The sequence below is a fragment of the Bactrocera neohumeralis genome, chromosome 5 (assembly GCF_024586455.1).
Source record: "Bactrocera neohumeralis isolate Rockhampton chromosome 5, APGP_CSIRO_Bneo_wtdbg2-racon-allhic-juicebox.fasta_v2, whole genome shotgun sequence".
Taxonomy (NCBI): Eukaryota; Metazoa; Arthropoda; class Insecta; order Diptera; family Tephritidae; genus Bactrocera; species Bactrocera neohumeralis.
In genome coordinates this window covers 73687045-73705782 of record NC_065922.1, presented here as the reverse complement: position 1 = coordinate 73705782, position 18738 = coordinate 73687045, and the positions used below count along the sequence as shown (strand labels likewise).

At 26.8% G+C, this 18738-nt stretch overlaps 1 protein-coding gene across 2 annotated transcripts in view; it reads right to left on the bottom strand.

Moving 5' to 3' along the window:
- Positions 1-587: 587 nt before the first annotated feature.
- Positions 588-18738, bottom strand: part of LOC126760032 (dynamin) — a 42860-nt gene continuing 24709 nt past the window's right edge. Inside the window, exons 9-16 of one of the 2 annotated variants that reach the window (XM_050475366.1) lie at positions 17309-17428; positions 16034-16048; positions 12188-12391; positions 12009-12102; positions 11587-11723; positions 11140-11291; positions 7108-7254; positions 588-1680 (exon numbers count right to left, since the gene is read on the bottom strand). In XM_050475366.1, the coding sequence (XP_050331323.1) occupies positions 1599-1680; positions 7108-7254; positions 11140-11291; positions 11587-11723; positions 12009-12102; positions 12188-12391; positions 16034-16048; positions 17309-17428 (951 nt within the window). In that variant the 3' untranslated portion in view covers positions 588-1598. The remainder of the gene's footprint in view (positions 1681-7107; positions 7255-11139; positions 11292-11586; positions 11724-12008; positions 12103-12187; positions 12392-16033; positions 16049-17308; positions 17429-18738) is intronic. The other variant, XM_050475367.1, reaches the window with a different exon arrangement.

Below are 18738 nucleotides of genomic sequence, written 5' to 3'. Positions count from 1 at the left end.
TTTTAAAATTTAGCCATTCAAAATTTTATTTTAAAATCTATTTCAGCAGCACCGCATTTCTCCACGCTTTCATTTGACACCTCAATCATCAAAATCGGCTAAGAAATGCCTGAGTTATGCGTAAATGCCTGCAGCTGCACGGAAACACGTGTTCGTGCGTGTGTGCATGCACGCAAAATTTTTCGCAGCCACCTGTTGGGCGCTTCTGTGTGCCTAGTGAAATGGGGTGTGTTGATTTGTCATGTAAATTTTGATTTGCCGCGCGCAGTGGCGCTTTTCTGCTGCATGCTTTCAGGCGTTTGCGTATAGGGTGGCTCAGCTTAAATGAAATTTATCTATGAGGTTTGTGTATTGGCTAAATGTAATGCGTGCAGGGTGACTCACATGAAATGAAATCGGTTGCAGTGGACACCTGCTGTGCACTTCTGGTCGCCTGGTGCAAATCCTGGCGCCACATGTGAGAATTGAAATTTGCGCGTGCGTTGACAGTGGTGGCGAGAAAAAATGGAAGGGTGGCAAAAAATGCATAATTGCAGTGGTACTTACGCCAATTTTATTTTGCCAATAAAAAAATGAATAAAATTCGGTTTTATAGACTTATTAATTTATTTCTTTTAATTAAATATTTTATATTTTTGTTTATTAAATATACAGAACTTAGCTTGACTGTTACTATTATGGTTACAATACTTAATGCGCTAAAGTTTTATACTTTAATTTTCTACACTTATTGTAGCATTTTTAAAATTATAGTGGAGTAATTTTAATTTGTAATTAAAAAAAATACTTAAATCAGCTGATCATCACGATTTGTTTGCTAACAATTGTACGTAGCTGTGCAGTTGTATTTATATATAACTATGTATTGTGTATTTTTTTATTTATTTACAAAATATCCATTTTATTAGAAAATTTAGTTGTGAAAGTGTGCTGCAAAAATGTGGGTAGCTGTGGTTTAGCTAATGTTTAGTCATTCTGCCACACAACATATTTTCTTTTCTGCTAAGTTTTGAATTATTTACACGTTTTGGTTGCACATTTTCTGTAAATTATGTTGTTTTGGTTTCGGGTATGCGATTGATAGTCCTTAGGCCTTATGTTACTTTAATTTTGTATCTGCTTTACGTATTTTATTCAGCACTCCTTATAAGACAATTCATTTTACAGCCCGGAAAAATTTTACAAATGAATTTATATGCGTTTTGCTGACTAAATCGTGAATCAGCTAATATCCACATTTCTAAACGTCAAATGAAAAATTACGCACACCACAGACTATGCAATTGAGTTACATTGAGTTGCCACAAATAACAAATTTAACGCGAGCACACAAGGAAATTTACGCGCTTGATTAAACTTTCAAATTTCGTGTTTTTTTTTTTTTTGCTATTTTTTCGTTTTAAAACTTTCGATAGACACTACGTTCAATTAGGGGTTTGTTAATCTTAGCAATTTAAATGTTATTTTGTCTTCGCTACCTTCTTGTTAATATTTAAAGTCTATTGTGTATTGTTACATACGAACACCAACAAAAGCGGTGGAATCCACTCGCAAAACGAGTACCTCTAAATGGCGCAATCGCCATTTGCACAGCCTGTTTAATATGGCCGCCCGTTTGTGGTGTTGCCATAATATGAAGGTCGTTCCGGCAGCTTGGGTGGTGCATTCGGCACAGGACGACTGTAGGGAAGAAAATTTAAGGCACAGAAAAGTTAGAAAAATAAATAAAATTTTATTAAAAAAATACAAAAATAATGGAGCATAAAATAAAGAGAGTGAAGTATAAATAGAGTGCAGTTAAATATTAGTTATAGAGTTGCTGCGTAACACAAACATTAGTTTTGTATATATTTTTCTTATATCAATAAAATTCAGCGTACACTCACCTTGGCGTATGCGGAATATACAGTGATTGTAGTGAAAGCGTGAAAGGTTAGGTAAATAGAGAGAATATGCCCAGCACCAAAAGCAGACAAGTGGATTCTCTACACATTAAATTGGCAAACGCCGGTTTTAAATTTCATTTCAATTAAATAAAATATATGTTTTGGTATCGCAACGAATGATTTAGAATGCAGTGATGATATGTAATTTATTTATGACCTGCGAAAGGTCTTAATAGCTTCGATCAAATTAATAGCGATCAAGAAAATATTACTTTTCTTGCACCACGATTGCGTGTGTAGGACCTATTAGAACTCCGAAGTAACTATATTTTGTAAACCGAAAAGATTAGAAAGTACGCTTATTTTTAGCAAACAGCTGATCATATTGTCACTTTTCGAAGTGTATGATGCCATTTATGGGTACACTATATCGAAAAAAATTACAAAATTTTATTTAATATAATATATATTTTATTCAAAACATTTCCTTGCGTAATTCACTGCTGTTTCTTTTATAATGCGTTATAGTACCATATAAGGTGATTTCTTTTTTTCTATTGCAAAGCTTACTTGCATTGAAAGTTGTGTATATTTATTTATTTTTCTTATGTGGCTACTATGGTGAAGCCCAACAATTTTACACTCAAAAAAATTTACTTTAGTTATACATACATAGATATCAAATACATATTTAAATGCTTGTGGATTATGTATTGTTTGAGTGAATTTGTAAAGGAATGTAGTGGTTTTTTGGCGTCAATCCGTCAACTGACAGATGAGCATTGTCAAAAGGTTTTCTACTGGTGTATGGATAAAAGAAGAGCCGATAACGTAAGTAGCAGTAAGATAATGGCAAATAATAAATATGAGATAAGCAAGACATGTCAAAATAATGACGTAATTGCTGTTTACGTCAAAATTTACAAAACTTGAACTACAGTTTAATACTCAACTTGCGAAATTATGACTGTTAAGGCAGCAAAAATTGATACTAAAACTGATTTTCATATGCGCACATTTGCGTCAAAGTACTATCACAAAAATATCAATTGCGTGAAAATAATATTGTACAATCTGTAAGAATTTTTTACTTGCCGTTTGACGTAATGACGTAAAGCAGCTGATTGCGTAAAATTTTACCAAATATAAATCAGAAAAATATTGTTTGTTCGAATTTATCGACTTTAAGCTGTCATTCAACGACAATAATAAATTGCAATAAATGTTTTCATAGAAATTTATGCGTTGAAATTGTCAAAATACTGACATAAAAAAAATTAAAATTTATCAAAAAAATGATGTGAAATTTTTTGGCGGGGTGGCAACAAATACAGGCGTGTCTCAAATATGTCAAAATTGCTAACGGTACAAATAGCGGATAATTTTGTTTTCTGTTACTTCTTAAGAAGAAAAAAATATTTACTTTATTTCTACTTCCGCCTTTACTTGCATATATTTTTATTATGATTTCTTTTTACTTTTATAATTGAATTTCAGCTGAAAATGTATATTATTTAGCAGCAATAATGCATGCTCAGCGTTAATTTAATTTTCAAAAGTGGTTAACTCCATTTTATCAACATTATTGATGTATAGTATGTATGTATGTATGTATGTATGCAAATATATTTTAAAACTAATAAATAATTTATATTTTGCACTTTTCTCTGCATTTTATTAACAGTACTACTAAATTTCTTTATACAATCGGTTTTTTTTTTAATGTTTTTACGCAGCAATTTTGCAAGGTTTTATATTAAATGTTAATTTTTATGTTTTATTCACTTCACATTTTTATTTTTTTTATATACTTATTAATTTATATTTAATATTTTATATGTTATTTGTTTTTGTGTTTGCTTCGGTCCCCACAGAATTTGTTTGCCCGTTCGTGCGTCTTTCGATTAAGTTCTCTATTCTACGTCGTACACTTGTAAGTAAGAACACCAAAAACTGCTAAGGCATATTATTGGCATTTTCTTAAAAACACTATGTCATCTACAACTTCCAATACAGTTCGATTAATGCTCCCCCACCGCAAGTTATTTTAAATGTAATCTAATGGGATGTGACATATTTTGCTTTAATGTGTGTAGAGTATATGAGGTGAGCATTTAGTTAACTATACATACATATATGTATATGTATTTTTTACTTTTTTTATGATTAGATACTGCGCTTCATCTTTTTAGTTTTTAAGATCAAAGATGAGAGTACATTTTTTTTACACTAAAAAAAAAACACACTAGATATATGCAGAGCAGTAATTATTTGAAAATGACAAGATATATAGAAATTTGTAATACATATATATATATATAGATAATGCACGGATAGTTTATCGGTAGTTTTTTTTTGGTATTGCTGTCTACAATTTTACTTCGTAAAACTTTTAATTTTTCTAAACTAACCTCAAATTATGCACATGCCTCAAAAGCTCTGCTACTTTCTATTTCTACAGCTTTATTCCCGCGTATATAGTCCGACAACATTTTTTAAAACTATATTTTAACTTCACTTGAAATCTGCGAAAAAAAATTAATCGATATTTTTTTGTCATCTATTGTGTTCTAACATTGCTTAAATTTTCTTGAAAATTTCACTGCAATATTGTTACTGCATTAAAAAGTTTGCTTCTTATTCTAGTAGTCAAGTTAATTTGCGTTGTATATACTTTGTATCTTACCGTTATTTTTTAGTTAGGTTAAGCATGTTTGTTAAAATTGTTATTTTTTGCAAGAAAATTTCATTTCAATGCGCTGTTTGTATGTAAGTATGCCTAATTTATCATTTCTAAAACTTCAAATCACCTAGAATTCATTTTTTCAGGGTTGACACCTTTTTTCAACAAGAACATTACAAACTTTGGGCAATATATTAAAAATCATCTTAAATCTGATATTTCTTTTGGAAATCGAATAAAAAAAATTTAGGGTTATCATCAATATTGTTCAAAACACAAATAATTAAAATAATAATAATAAATACGGTTTGCAATAAAAATAAATAAAAAACAATTCAAATACAATTTATATATTGTAAAAAAAATAAATGTATTATAGAATTAAGACGTTAAAACAGTTATGTTAAGTTGATAACGGTAAAGAGAGTGTAGACATGAAAAATTCGTAAATTTTGTACTGACATAACCTAAAAATTGCCTATTTATTTAAATATCCTTTCCAAATCATATGATATTTAAATGATACTTGTATATGTATCTATGATGGTAAATACACAAATGAAAACAAAAAGATTTACATATTTTTTCTTTCGCCATGTCGACAACCTAACCTCACTATTTATTTATTTATATTTATGTATACTGTCTGTTTCAATTAACTTTATTATAAGCAACTATTTTAGTTCATACATACAATACAAGCTTTTGCCCTGTTATTGTTTTTGTGTACTTTTTTAATTAAAATATGCAATAATTATTAACAATCAAAAGCAATGCAGCAGAAACTGCCTTTAAATACTTTGAGAAATAGCAGTAAAGTGGTAACTAAATACTAATACCGTTATGGAGTTGTTACAAAAACAACATAATTTGCATACGCAAGGTTGCATTTTTTACAACATTTAAATTTAAACTTTTTTCTTCATAAATCCGTTTGTAGTTCACATATTAAGTGCGTATGCATTAAAAGAGCAGTGAATAATTGAGTATATTTATATTTTTTATAGTATATATAATATTATTTGCATTATTTACTACATTAACACACAAATAGCAACAACGAATTTTTAATTCAATTACTTATGTACTTAAATTTTTTATTAATTGTAATTGTATTTTTCATTATTTTCTTAGTTTTTCTTTTCCTCTTTTTTGTTTTTGTTTCAATTTTATTATGTATACTTAACGCATTTTCTTTAATTCCCTAAATAATTGTTTGTATAATATATGTATGTACGTATTTAATTAATTTTGTATATTCATTGTTTGTATGTAAATATGTATTTAGGTTTGCCGGTTTGTAGAAGAGTAATAATTTATCGAAAGTTGAAAGATCAGAGAAACGTCAAAAAAATTACAAAAAAATCTTAATTTATTTAATAAAAAGAGAAAAATTATAGAAGATTAAAAATTAATTTATTTAATAAAAAGAAATTAAAGAAAATTAAATAATAAAAATACATAAATAAAAAAATAGATATAACTAAATATTTATCAGAATTCAGTAGTCAGAGAAACGTCAAAAATATGACAAAAAAAATTAAACTTATTTTTTAAATAAAAAAGGAAAGCAAAAAAATTATTAAAAAAATAATAATAAAATAATAAAACTAAAAATAATAATAAGATAAAAAAATTATAATAAGATTAAAAAAATAATAATAAAATTAAAAAAATAATAATGCAATTAAAAAATAATAATAGAATTAAAATATAAAGAATTAATATTTATCAAAAGATCAAAAAAAAAATAATAAAACGTAAAACAAAATAAATTATGAATATATTAAAAAAATAAATTTAAAAGCAGAAATTTTATCCAATTAATAAAAAAAATAAAAAAAACTAGAATAATATGCAATAAATATATTTGCAGCACTAAGAAAGCTTAAATGTTTCAAAACGTTTTAAAATAATATGATTAATTTCAAAAATATGTTTCCAAAAAATAGTTTTTTTTTTTGAAATTTCCTTCCTGTAGAATTTCTTAACGTCGTCTTTTGTATGAAATTTAGTAAAAAAAAAATGTAATGAAGTTTCTAATGAATTTTGAACAAAATAGATGAACAAGATCATACATATGTACATATGTGCATGTAAAAATTACTGGTAACTCAAGGAGAGCATGACATGTAAACTTAATACAATTTAAATTTTTAGCGACTAAAAAATTAAAAGCAAAGAATCGAGTATTTAAAGAACATAACAAACACATGAGCAAAGTTATTAAAACAGTAATAATTGAAAAATGTGCGTGATTAAAACTAATGAAATTCGAAAACAAAAACAACAACGCATACACAACAAAGTCGTAACGCAGTCAATACTGTGGTATGTGTGTATGTATGTGAGTGTATTTGTTTCTTTGTGTAGAATTTTTTTTAATACAATAATAATTTTTATAATTTTAGTTGGTTGTTTTGTTGCAGCGATTAGTAACCAAAGCTTAGCATTTCTTTTTTCAATCTCGCAAAACAAATGTAAAATTTGTTTTTGAAATTTTATTTGTAAGTTTGTTTGTTTTTTTCAATTCTTTACTTGAAACGTGTCGCAAAAACGTTCGAAAGTTCATTCACGGCTGCCTGGCCCACGACCTGGTTCACCTGTCCCTGCATACTCGCCGGTATGTAACGGTTCGCTCCAGATTGTTGCGTAATTGCGCCGCCAACCGCTCCGGTGACACGACTTTAAAGGACAAGAGTTGCCAGTTGGCAAAAAAAGAGTTGTTGATTTTCATTTTTTTTATTATTGTTATTTGGTATTTAGAGAATTTTTTGGTGTTTTCGTGTGTTTTGTAATTTTTTTTATTGTTATACAAACGTTAAATGGACTAACGACAAAAATGCGAAAATAAAAAATATTTTGTAACGAGTATCGGTTGTGAAAAATACACATTTATCGGAACGTTTGAAACCCCTTTTTAACTAAGCTTCTAAAAGCGAGATTTTTTCATAGAAATATGATTAACTTAATTAATTTAAATTTAACAAAAAAATTTAAGAATCATAATTTCAAACAATAATTGCAACATAAATTTTAAATTTTTAAAAATTAAAATTTTATATAATATATATAAATATTAATAACAAGAATAACGACAATCATTAAATAAAAAAATATATCATATATAATAATAATTATAAAAATATAATGGTGACAAACTTGGGATTTAGGCTTGTAAAAAACTATTTAAAAATATAGGTTACAACGCAAATTTTGATAAAAAAGTAGTGGAATTCTTTTTCCATTGCATAATGAGTGTAATTATTTTTTAAGCAAGTTATTAGAATTAGAAAAACCTAAAATTTTTGTAACAAAAACAGCAATACCTAAATAAAAATTAATAAAATAAAATATTATAAAAATACCATGTTTTGGATAACAATAAAAAACTTTGAAAACATAAGCACTTGATTTAAAAACTAAACACATAAATTAGTCACAACAGAATGATTATGAAATGAACATACAAACATACAAAAAGCGCAACAAAATAAAAGTTTGGTATGGAAATATGTAATGTTGGAAAACAACTAGAACGTTCAAAAACAAAAAAAAATAATACAGTAAATAAAAAAGCTCGAATAAAACGTCTGGTGTAAAAAACGGTTTCGGAAAACTGCTTTATACAACACTGAATGTATCTACCTCACCTCCACTCATGCTCTGAGCTGAGTTAAAAGCCACAAATCACTATTAAAAAATATATATATATAATATTCACACATTTTTATGCGTTGTTAAAAGTTTTTTATATATAAAAAATCAATAACACAAATTTTTAACTAGAAAATATGTTTCTCACGTAAATTTTAAAATCTGAAATATTTTAAAATGATTCCAAGCTGGTTTTTTTTATATTAAGGCATTCGTACCGTTCAAAAAAAATTACTTAAGACCATTATTCGTGTTTTTTCTAATTAACTTTTATTGCATATTTTCATTACAATCAATAACAACAATATGCCTAGAAATAATGGCAAACATTTTTTAGTGATTATTTAAATATATGTATATGTATATGCAGTTGATTTACTATTTTTAACATTGTTATTTTATATTTAATTTTATTTTTACGTGTATTTTATTTATTTCGTTTATTTATATTTTTATTAAATATTGAAGTTTCTTTGATACTTTTTATATTTTTAGGTTTTCAATAAGCGTTGAATTGTTTCTGCAATTTTACAAAACAACTCATATGAAATTTTTGTGTTTTTCAATATTTTTTAAATATTTTTATTTAATAGTTTCTTAATAATTTTTTATTTATTTATTTGTTTTTTCTTTTTGCAATAACGCGCTAATCTTACACTAATTTTATATATGCATTTGTATTTGTTTACTTTGTTTGCGTTTAATTTGCTGCTGCAAGTTTTCAAAAACTATAAATTTGGATGCTGCAGCTTATAAATTTTTTTTAATGGCAAGAAACAGATAGGTTTGTGGTTTATATATATTATTTTGTTATTTAATTTTTTAATAGATATTTTTTCTTCATTATTGCCATATTTTGCATGGAATGTTTACATTGAGATACCGATAGATATTTGTTTGCTTGTATAATTTTTTCTAATTAATTAGATTTATATATGTAATGGTAGAAGGATAGGTATTTGTAAACACATATCGGCTAGAGTGCGATTATGTAGTTGATTTAGCGGCGACTGTTAAAAAAAACAAGCACCCAAGGTTGCAATATGAGATAGGGGGACGCGCGAATTTTTTATATTTAATTATATTTTAGTTTAGTTATTTTGTTATTAAATTATTATAAATATTGTTTTTCACATTTTTTATTTTTTATAAATTTTTATAAAAGTTGTTTAGTTTTTATTTTAATTTTTTTTTTAATATTTTATTATTATTATTTTTTGTTTAATTTTATTATTAATTATAAAGTTTAAATTTATTATTAACATTAATTAATTTTTTATTATGATTTATTTTTTTATTTAGTATTAATATATTTTTTGTGATTTAAATATCCAAAATGACCACAAATAGTATGAGAGCATGAAAGCATGAAAGCATTTGAGTAAGAGAGTTTGTTATTCAAATTGTTATAAATGTATTATTGTGGATTGCGAAGAAAAGAGACAAAAATTATGTTTTTTTTGAAATTAGTTGCATTTATGGTGTTAGCAAGTATTGTGGACACACACAATTTTGTGTGCAAAAAGTAAGCGAGCGTTTGGGGAGAAAGGAAGAAAAGAGACAAAAACATTTTGGTTTATTGTAAATTTTTTCAGATGTTAGAAAATATTGTGAAAACTCTATATACAACTTTAACCAAATGATCATGGACAAAAACAATAGTAAGTAGAAATTATTTATGAAAACTATGAAATTAATGAGACATATGTATATACATAAATATGTATTGGTAAAAATCATACGTCAACAAATGAGTGAATAAATATAATGAAATTGATGAAACATTTGTTAAATTATGCTTCCTTTTGCAAATTAAATTACATTTAATAACCTAACTTAACCTTAATACGAAAAATTAAGGGACCCCAAATAAATATCATTGCAGAAAACGCATTATTTTAATGTAACGAATGCATATTTTAAGAATAAATTTGGTTAGCTGTGCTACCATAAAAAATTTTTCATCTGAATTTCGTTATCGATCGAATCGAGTTAAAAATATTTATTTAAAAAAGTTAATTATTACAATGGACAAAAAAGTTATGGAAAAGTTGTTTATGAAAAAGTATCGATAAAAAGTTTATATAAAATATTAGCAGTAAAAGTTATTGATAAAAATGTATCAATAAATACTATTGATAAAGAATTATCGATATATTTTTAGAGTATTTTATAATACTTTATTGTATGATATGGCCAACGCGTATATTTCGAATCTATCGTTAACATTGATATACATACATATATATCCCATATTCAGAAAATTTGTACCTTTTACCAAATGATCTAATACTCGTATCCAATACTCGTACTGTTAGTTACATTTTTTAGTTCATGAAAATGCTGTGATTAGTCATGTAAATAAAAATATTAAGTAAACCCTACATACATATGTAATTCGAGAGGTGCCCTTAATTTAGCTTTTTTTAGTTTAAAAAGTATTCTTTATAACTAAAATAATATGTTTTAAGGTCTCAGCAAGATTTTTAGGTGAAATTTATTTCCTAAGTATTGAAATTATTGGAAAAATAAATAAATTTAAAATTATAATTCTTTGAACAGTAGTGTTTTAAGTAGTTTGTACATTTTTAAATCCTATTAAGAGTGCAGGCGTGTATTTATAAGCAAAAAAGAGGTCCCAACCGTCGATAAATTAATAATACGTAAATAAATATTGTATTAAGAAGCTAATAAATTATATGATGCCCAATTTTTTAAAAATATTTTTGAAAAGAAACTGATTTTTTTGATTTTACACAATACTTGTTGAATATTTTTCTTTGAAAACGATAAACAACTTACGAAATGTTACTAACAGAAAAAACTCAAGCAAAACTTAAAATATTAAATATGTATATGTATTTATAAAGCTACTTAAAAGAATAAAAATGAAATAAAATCATCTGTACTTACGAAGGTAATAGTGGTGGTGGCAGAGCGCCGCCAGGACGACCGCCTGGTAATGGTGGTGCACCGCCGCCTGGGCGATTGGGAATCGCTGGTGCTGGGCGCCCTGAAGCGGGTGGTGGTGGTGGGCCGCGTCCACCGGCGCTGCCTAAAGAGCCCTGTAAGTGAGAAAAAGAAAAAATTAAGTTAAATACAAGGTAAAAACATTTGTTGGGTTATAAAAAAAGAGTGTGTGAACTGTGAATTTATAATTTGTATGCAAAATACAGGAACAATATGTGCAATATACCTAGAAGAGGTGCACATAAGCATGAAAAAATGTCATCGGGAATAAAATTAAGTCTCAAACTTCTTCGTTAGCGAAAAAACCCAGAAAAAAATTTCAAAAAATAAAGTAGTAACTATTAAAAGCCTTAATGTTTGTTTTAATAAGTTTCCATATTTATGTTTTACCTGTGATGTAGGTGCAGGTTTGCGTGGACCACCAGGACTGGGTGGTGAGAGACGTGGATTATCTAAACCGCTGGGCAACCAGTCATTTTTGACAGGTGGTGGTAGCGGTGACGACACTGTGGCCATGGAAACATCACCTGAAAAAGACAGTATTTTTTAAATGTGTGTTTAGAACAAATGCATTAATACAAAATGGTATTATTATAAATGTGGGAGCGATGTTAAAATATGTACATATATTAAAATACATATTGCGATTTTTAGAAGAACTGATAATATGTGACTTAAGACAACGCAATTAAATGTTTCGTACTCTAGTTTAACGGTAAAGGTTGTCTTTCACAGATATGTAGTCCTTATCTGGTGAATTTTCAAATAGTAAATAAAATTAAATTAAAGCTCTAAACTGCCATATCTCTTACCAATAATTCTAAGCGATTCCTTGCAGGCGTGGTACATTCGTAACATCTCTTCACGTTTTGTAGCTGATTCTGCCGATTCTTCCATCATTTGTGCCTAAAAAAAGAGAATTCCAATTGTGAGTAAATTTAACGACATTTTTAAGCATTTATTAACAAAAAAACAAAACGCATTTACTCACCTGATCACCTGTGGCATACAAGTGCGCCAACAGTTCGCCGTTAATGAAATCTTTTGTATTGTTAATAATCAACATCATTATAGCTTTGGGTACCATATCACGTGTGGTCTTTGTGACAATCTTCATGTATGAGTCAACCAAATTGCGTATGGTCTCCACTTGACGCTCCAGTTGAGGATCCGATGCGCTCTCTTCGCTGGCGGACTGTTGTTATATGCAGCGCATATCGGTAACATTGGGGGTGAACAAATTGTGTTGGTGATTTATGGTGATGAACGCAAAGTTGTTGTAATTTGTGTATAAACAAGTGTGGATGTGAGAGAGAGTAGTGAGTGTGCGCGCGTATGTGCAGCAGCAGCAAAGGTAGCAGCGGCAGCGGAAGCATTACACATACGGTTTTTTTACATTTTATATTGTGAATTGTTGTACAATTCAATTGAGTAGTTTTAGTAGTTTTTTATATTTATTTTTATAAATTTAAATATATAGGAAAAGGGAAAGAAAAAAAGAAAAAATGGATATGTACAAATTTTCTTTTTCTCAAATCAATAAGAAATCATAAATATAATAATTATAGCGTAAGTAATCCCATTACAACAAATTTCCATTAGAGAGTTTCTCATTCAATGTGTTAGTAGTAGTAGTAAACAGTCGGAAAAAAGTAATGAAAAAATAGGTAAATAGAAAATAGCATATAAATTCATATAGGAAAAGTATTGAATATCAAGCACTTCCAAAAAAATCAAACGTCAAATAAAATCTCAGAGATATTCTAACGCCATGTGGTCACAAGATATGCGCATTTAAAAGTTTGAATTTTTTTTTGTCGATTATTTTATTTTTCTCTTTTGAATTATATAGTGAATACACTTAAGAGGAAAAAATATCTTATAGAATTAACCATCGATTAAACGCTCAGAAAATTGTATTTGAATAAAATAAAAAAAGAGTTCCCAACAACATCAATAATTAAAATTTTTAGAGCCAAAAGAAAAAAAGAAGAATCAAAGAATTTGCAATATTTCGTTAGAGTGTATAGCTATTCACATTAATTTATTGAATTTAATTATCGATAGAAGTTATCGGAATTGTTTGACGTAGTGAGCAGGTTTATGACATGAAAAGCAAAAAAAATTGTAGACATGGAGCAATTTAAGGACGCAAAATAATGATGATACAATAAAATTACATAAATGTAAGTATTATGTGAGTATTATAAATTACAAATCCGAAAATTATAAAATCAAATGCACATTTAGTCGACTGGAAGCGTCTAATGAACCAATTTTGAATTACAAACCAATTTCTCTTGCAACCACGACTATTATAAAAATATGAAAAATTAAAATTTACCCAATAAGTATCATACATAGAAATATTACACAAAAATATTGTTTTTACTACCAAGATTAAAAAAAATAATAATAATCATAAAAATACAGTATAAAATTCTTTCATGATACTTGTTGGACGAAATATATGTATATTTAAAAGGGTGATATCAAAAAAAGGTGTAGTGTATGGAATATTTTGTACTCGACGGGTGATTGGTTGACACTTGTCAAATTTTGACACTATCCAGTGTCAATTAATAGTAATTAGTGAAAGCAAACCAATATTATTAAAAACAACTGTACTATCCCTTTTATTGATACACCTTATAGTTATGTAATAATGAGTTAGTATTTACATATGTATGTATATAGTGTGTGTTTTTGCATTATGTGTTTTCCGTGTATTTTGTAAAATTTTATTAAAAATTAACTTTAAGCTTCTATCTTTTAGAGGGCAGACTACTAATGTTTCAGAAAAAAGTTGTAATCGTCGAAGGGTGAAGAGTTAAACAAGAAAATCCATTTTTTAAAGACGCACTGAATGAAAATTGCAGATAAAGCATACTTAAAACTGCGAGTTAAAACTGTTAGTTTTTTAATAGAACACAACAAGTTTCAGCGAAGAAAAGAATTAAAAAAATGGCATTTGAATAGTAAAGGATTGAGTAAATTAATTATTGACACATACATATGTAGGTACCTACTATTTAAAAATAATTTGTGATATTTTTGATATCAATTAATTATTGCGAGGAATATTTCATCATGAAAAAATCGGTATTGGCTAAGTGAAATTAGTTAATCATTAAACAATCGAGTATCCGAAATTTTAGAATAAACAATTATTTGTCTTAATACTTTCGATATCATTTAGTTATAATAATGAATAATTATATTGCGTTCAAAAAATTGATAGTAATTAATCGGTGCATACATTGCAAAATTCTGGGAAATCATTTAATAATTATATTATAATTTTCAAATTTATGGCAATAAAATGTTTATATAGAAAGAATGCGTTTTATTTAACTGTTTGTGATTAAAGGTACTTGTTGCTGCTTGTTTTTCTTTGTTTCAGTGGAGGTATTCCAAATGAGATGACGGGATGATTTGAACAAAAATATTTAAAAAGCCGTAAATGGTGCAGTTGTAGGTGGGTAAAAATTTAGTAAACCACTGAGATTTCATTGAACGAAATGTAGAAAACAAACATATAACGTATAACAAATAAACGTATAACCATAAACGAGAAATTAACTGCTAACTATTCGAACTAATTAATCCGAGAACTATGCATAAAAAAAGCAGGACGCATACATATTCAAAAATCAATATTTCTTTATCGATTTTATAGTGTAGAGAGAGATTATTCAAACATGTATGCGCCCATATTGCGTGATATTAACAGCCGCCGGGGCCATTATGCAAAAATTTCCAGCAGATATTTCTAAATCAAGTTCAAAAAATATTAACTAAAACTTACTTTTTTCAAACTATAAAAAAAATTAAAATAAAAATATTACAATAATTAATAAAAACTCAACAAAACCAAAAATTATTTAAAACCAAAAAATATGTATAAGAGAAATAAATAAAAATATATTCATTGAGATTTTTTGTATTATTATATAGTTAATAACAATATTAACGAAAGTTAACTTAACTTAAAATAAAATAATATTTAATTAAATTCTGTTTGTATTATCAAATATCGATAACTGAATAATAATAATAATCTGCTGAATTCATCTGCATTTGCCTCGGTTGCTGTTCCAATAATTATTTAATTCAAAGCAATACAAATTTTCCAAAAAAAAATTTATAAAACAAATTAGCAGAGATAACAAGGATATCAACCGATTTATCGAACAATTTAAATAAACAGGGTGGTTAGTTTGTATTCGCATTTGCTCCACACATACGCATAACAAACAAAATGAACAATAAAAAATTAACGGTTAATTAAAAAAATAATACGCAACAAAAAATTTATTTGATTGATTTGGCAAACATACGTTTTTCGTTTTCTGTAGTACATATTTCATATTTTTTACACATTTTTTCATTTAAGTATCGTATAAAAATAGATTTGGAAAAAATAAGAAAAAACACGAATTAAAAGTGTACGTGGAGTTCTGCTTTTATATTAAATTGACTGGCTTATTGAACTTAAATAATTATTTTTAAAATAAAATTAAACAATAATGCATAAATATAAAAAATTAGGAACAGAAAAAAGTATAAATAAATTTAAAAAATTACAAAATAAACATATTTATTTATACAAAAAAAAAAAACAATACACCATAACTTAAGTGTCAAAGCACCATACAACCAATTTACCAAATTAATGAAATTAAAATTATTTTTGTTAATTTTGTTTTGCTTTTTACAAAAGTTTTTTTTCTTTGTTCCTGTTAAAAACCATTACTTCCATACATTATATAATGTTACGGAGTAGCAATAATATGCAAAATAAATACCAAAAGTTTATGAATTAAGTGAAACAAACCTCTTGTCCTTCCTGCTATGGAGTAAAATTCGATAAAACAGAGAAATATACGAAAGTTTGCGTTACAAAAGTAGTTTGGATTGTTGATTTTTTATATTTTTTTCAATAATTATTATTTATTTTATTTACGTAGCTTAATGTGTAACTCTCTGTGCGTGTGTGGGTTAGTAATTTCAATTCAGTTACATACATTATAACAGCGTAAAGGAGATAGAAGGGCGAGGTTGAGGTTAGGGTTCTGGTTTAAGGGCATTAAAATTACAACAAAAATTATTAAATTTTTTATATATATTAGAATAAGTAAAACCGAAAAAAATTTGGATGTAAAAAATTTTTATTGATAGGTCTTGGATTGATTTGAAGCTTAAACCTCTGTTTAGAGAAAATATAACGGCATAATTGAAAAAAAAAGACGGGCAAGTGTTCATAAAATCGATTTGTACAGCATTATTTATTAAGCAACATTGACGGTAGCGAGCTGGGTAAGTTTTCAACTGTCACTGTTGTCAAAAAAATATTAAGAGTACTATTAATTGAGACAAAAATTTCGAATACAAAGTTTTCAGTTTTAAAAATATAAATTGCAGTACTATTTTAAGACTTTTGAAAGAAAACTGGCTGCAAGCAAATAGACTCAAAAAATGTATAATTGCAAAGAAATATTCGTCATAAATTAATTTTCATAGCCAAAAAATTAACAAACAAGTTTATAATTTAAATTTAACTTTTAACCTCCAAATCTGCAACACCACTTTGGAGGATTTCCTAATTAAATTGACTAGACACCAAAAAACTTATAAGGGTGTATAAATATTTTTTATTAATTAATATAGTTAGTGTGCATTGCAAAAAAAAAAAAAATATGGTAAAAGCAAAATTTAACACAATTTGAAAAGTTTATTTTATTTTTTTTTAATTAACATTTTTTCTTCTTCTTTTTAATACAAAAAATTTAATAGACTTTCGTAAATATTGGCAACACAACAGTAAATGTTTGTTTGTTAATTTTTCATTTCGTTGCTGAATTTCTACCAATGTATATATGTATGTATGTATATAAAAATGTTGTAGCCAGTTGAAAACTTGCCCGCTGCTCTAAATGTGAACAGGCCACAATTACTATATATAGTACAACATATCCTATATACTAAATGTACATAAAACAAAATTTCGCATATACATACATACATATGTGCAGCACATATGCATATATTATGCGCATACCTACATGAAATTACACAAAAATATTTATTTTCAATATGCAAAACAACTTACCTCATCGCCATTCTCCTGGGCCACTTGTTTCTCGGGATATACGCCGGCGCGTAGGAATGAAGCCTTCCACGATTCCACATCCTCAACGGTCTCACAGGACAGCTCGAGTTGCTTGTAGTCCTAAATGCGGGAAAAGTGGCAAAAAATTAAATATTTATTAGTAAACTTATAGAATTGTAATTGAAAACATGAAAAGCAAATTAAAGCAAACTAAATTTCAATGAGCAACAGGAGTGGAGAATACAAGAAATTAAAAATATATAAGAAAACTTATAAATTTTGTACGCAGGAAGTCAGGTTCGGTGAGTATTTGAAAAACTAAAAAAATCATTAAAATTGGTGTTTCAAAAATAAATGGAAATAACGTTTAGCAAGTGGCTACTTACGAAGAGCTAATGTGACTATTTATAAATATATATTTAAACAAGTTTTCATTTAAAATATGCAGCAGTTGACAAGAGCATAGTTTTCAAGACCACTATTGCTAAATTATTATTTTTTTTACTGCTCGTTTTGAAAATCATGCCATGTCCTGGCATATTGCAAATGAAAATTTGTTGCTGGGAAAAATGTTGATAAAAACATAGTAATTTTTATCAAATACAAAAAAATTTAAACGCCATTACCAAACAGATTGTTGCCACACAGGGTTGCAAATATTATTTTATATTGTTTAGTTTTTCTTTCGCTTACGCGCAACGCGCTATTCAATTCAAATAAACCAGTCAGGAGCGCACACTTACATAATAGTACATTTGTATGCATGTACCAAATATAACGAAAACCAAATTTAAATAACGGGTACAAAAGAGTATTGTGTGTGTGTGAAAGAGAGGCATACATACATTCAGTAATACATAACATTATAAGGGGCAGGTAAATTAAAGAAATTATTAGATATTAAATTGTTTGCAACGCAATTGTTTAGAAAATATTTAAATTATTGGGGTAAGTAATACAAATATTCTTCGTAATACGCTACACACCACAGGTTAAAAGAGAAAAAGTTCAATAAAATAATTTTAATTATTAGTAAATTTAGCAAAATTAATAGGGTGTTAAATGCAAGAAAAAATTAAAATAAACAAAATCTCTAAATGTTAAAATAGGAAGAAAGATAAAAAAGTAAATTTCAAAAAATAAAACTAAATTAAAAAGTTATAATAAAGGAAAATAGTAAAAAAAATAAAATATATACATATGTAAGTACATTTGATTGTAAATAAAACTGAAAACAAAAAATATTAAAATTTTCCGAAACAATTGATTAAAATAATGATCACCATAAAAATTATATTAAAATAATATCATAAACGATAGATTACTTAAATTAAAAAAAAAATGTTATTTGTTAGTTATATATTATTACTATTGTTTTTTTTATTGTTTGAATGTTATCATTTTTTATTACTTTTATAAACATTTTGTTA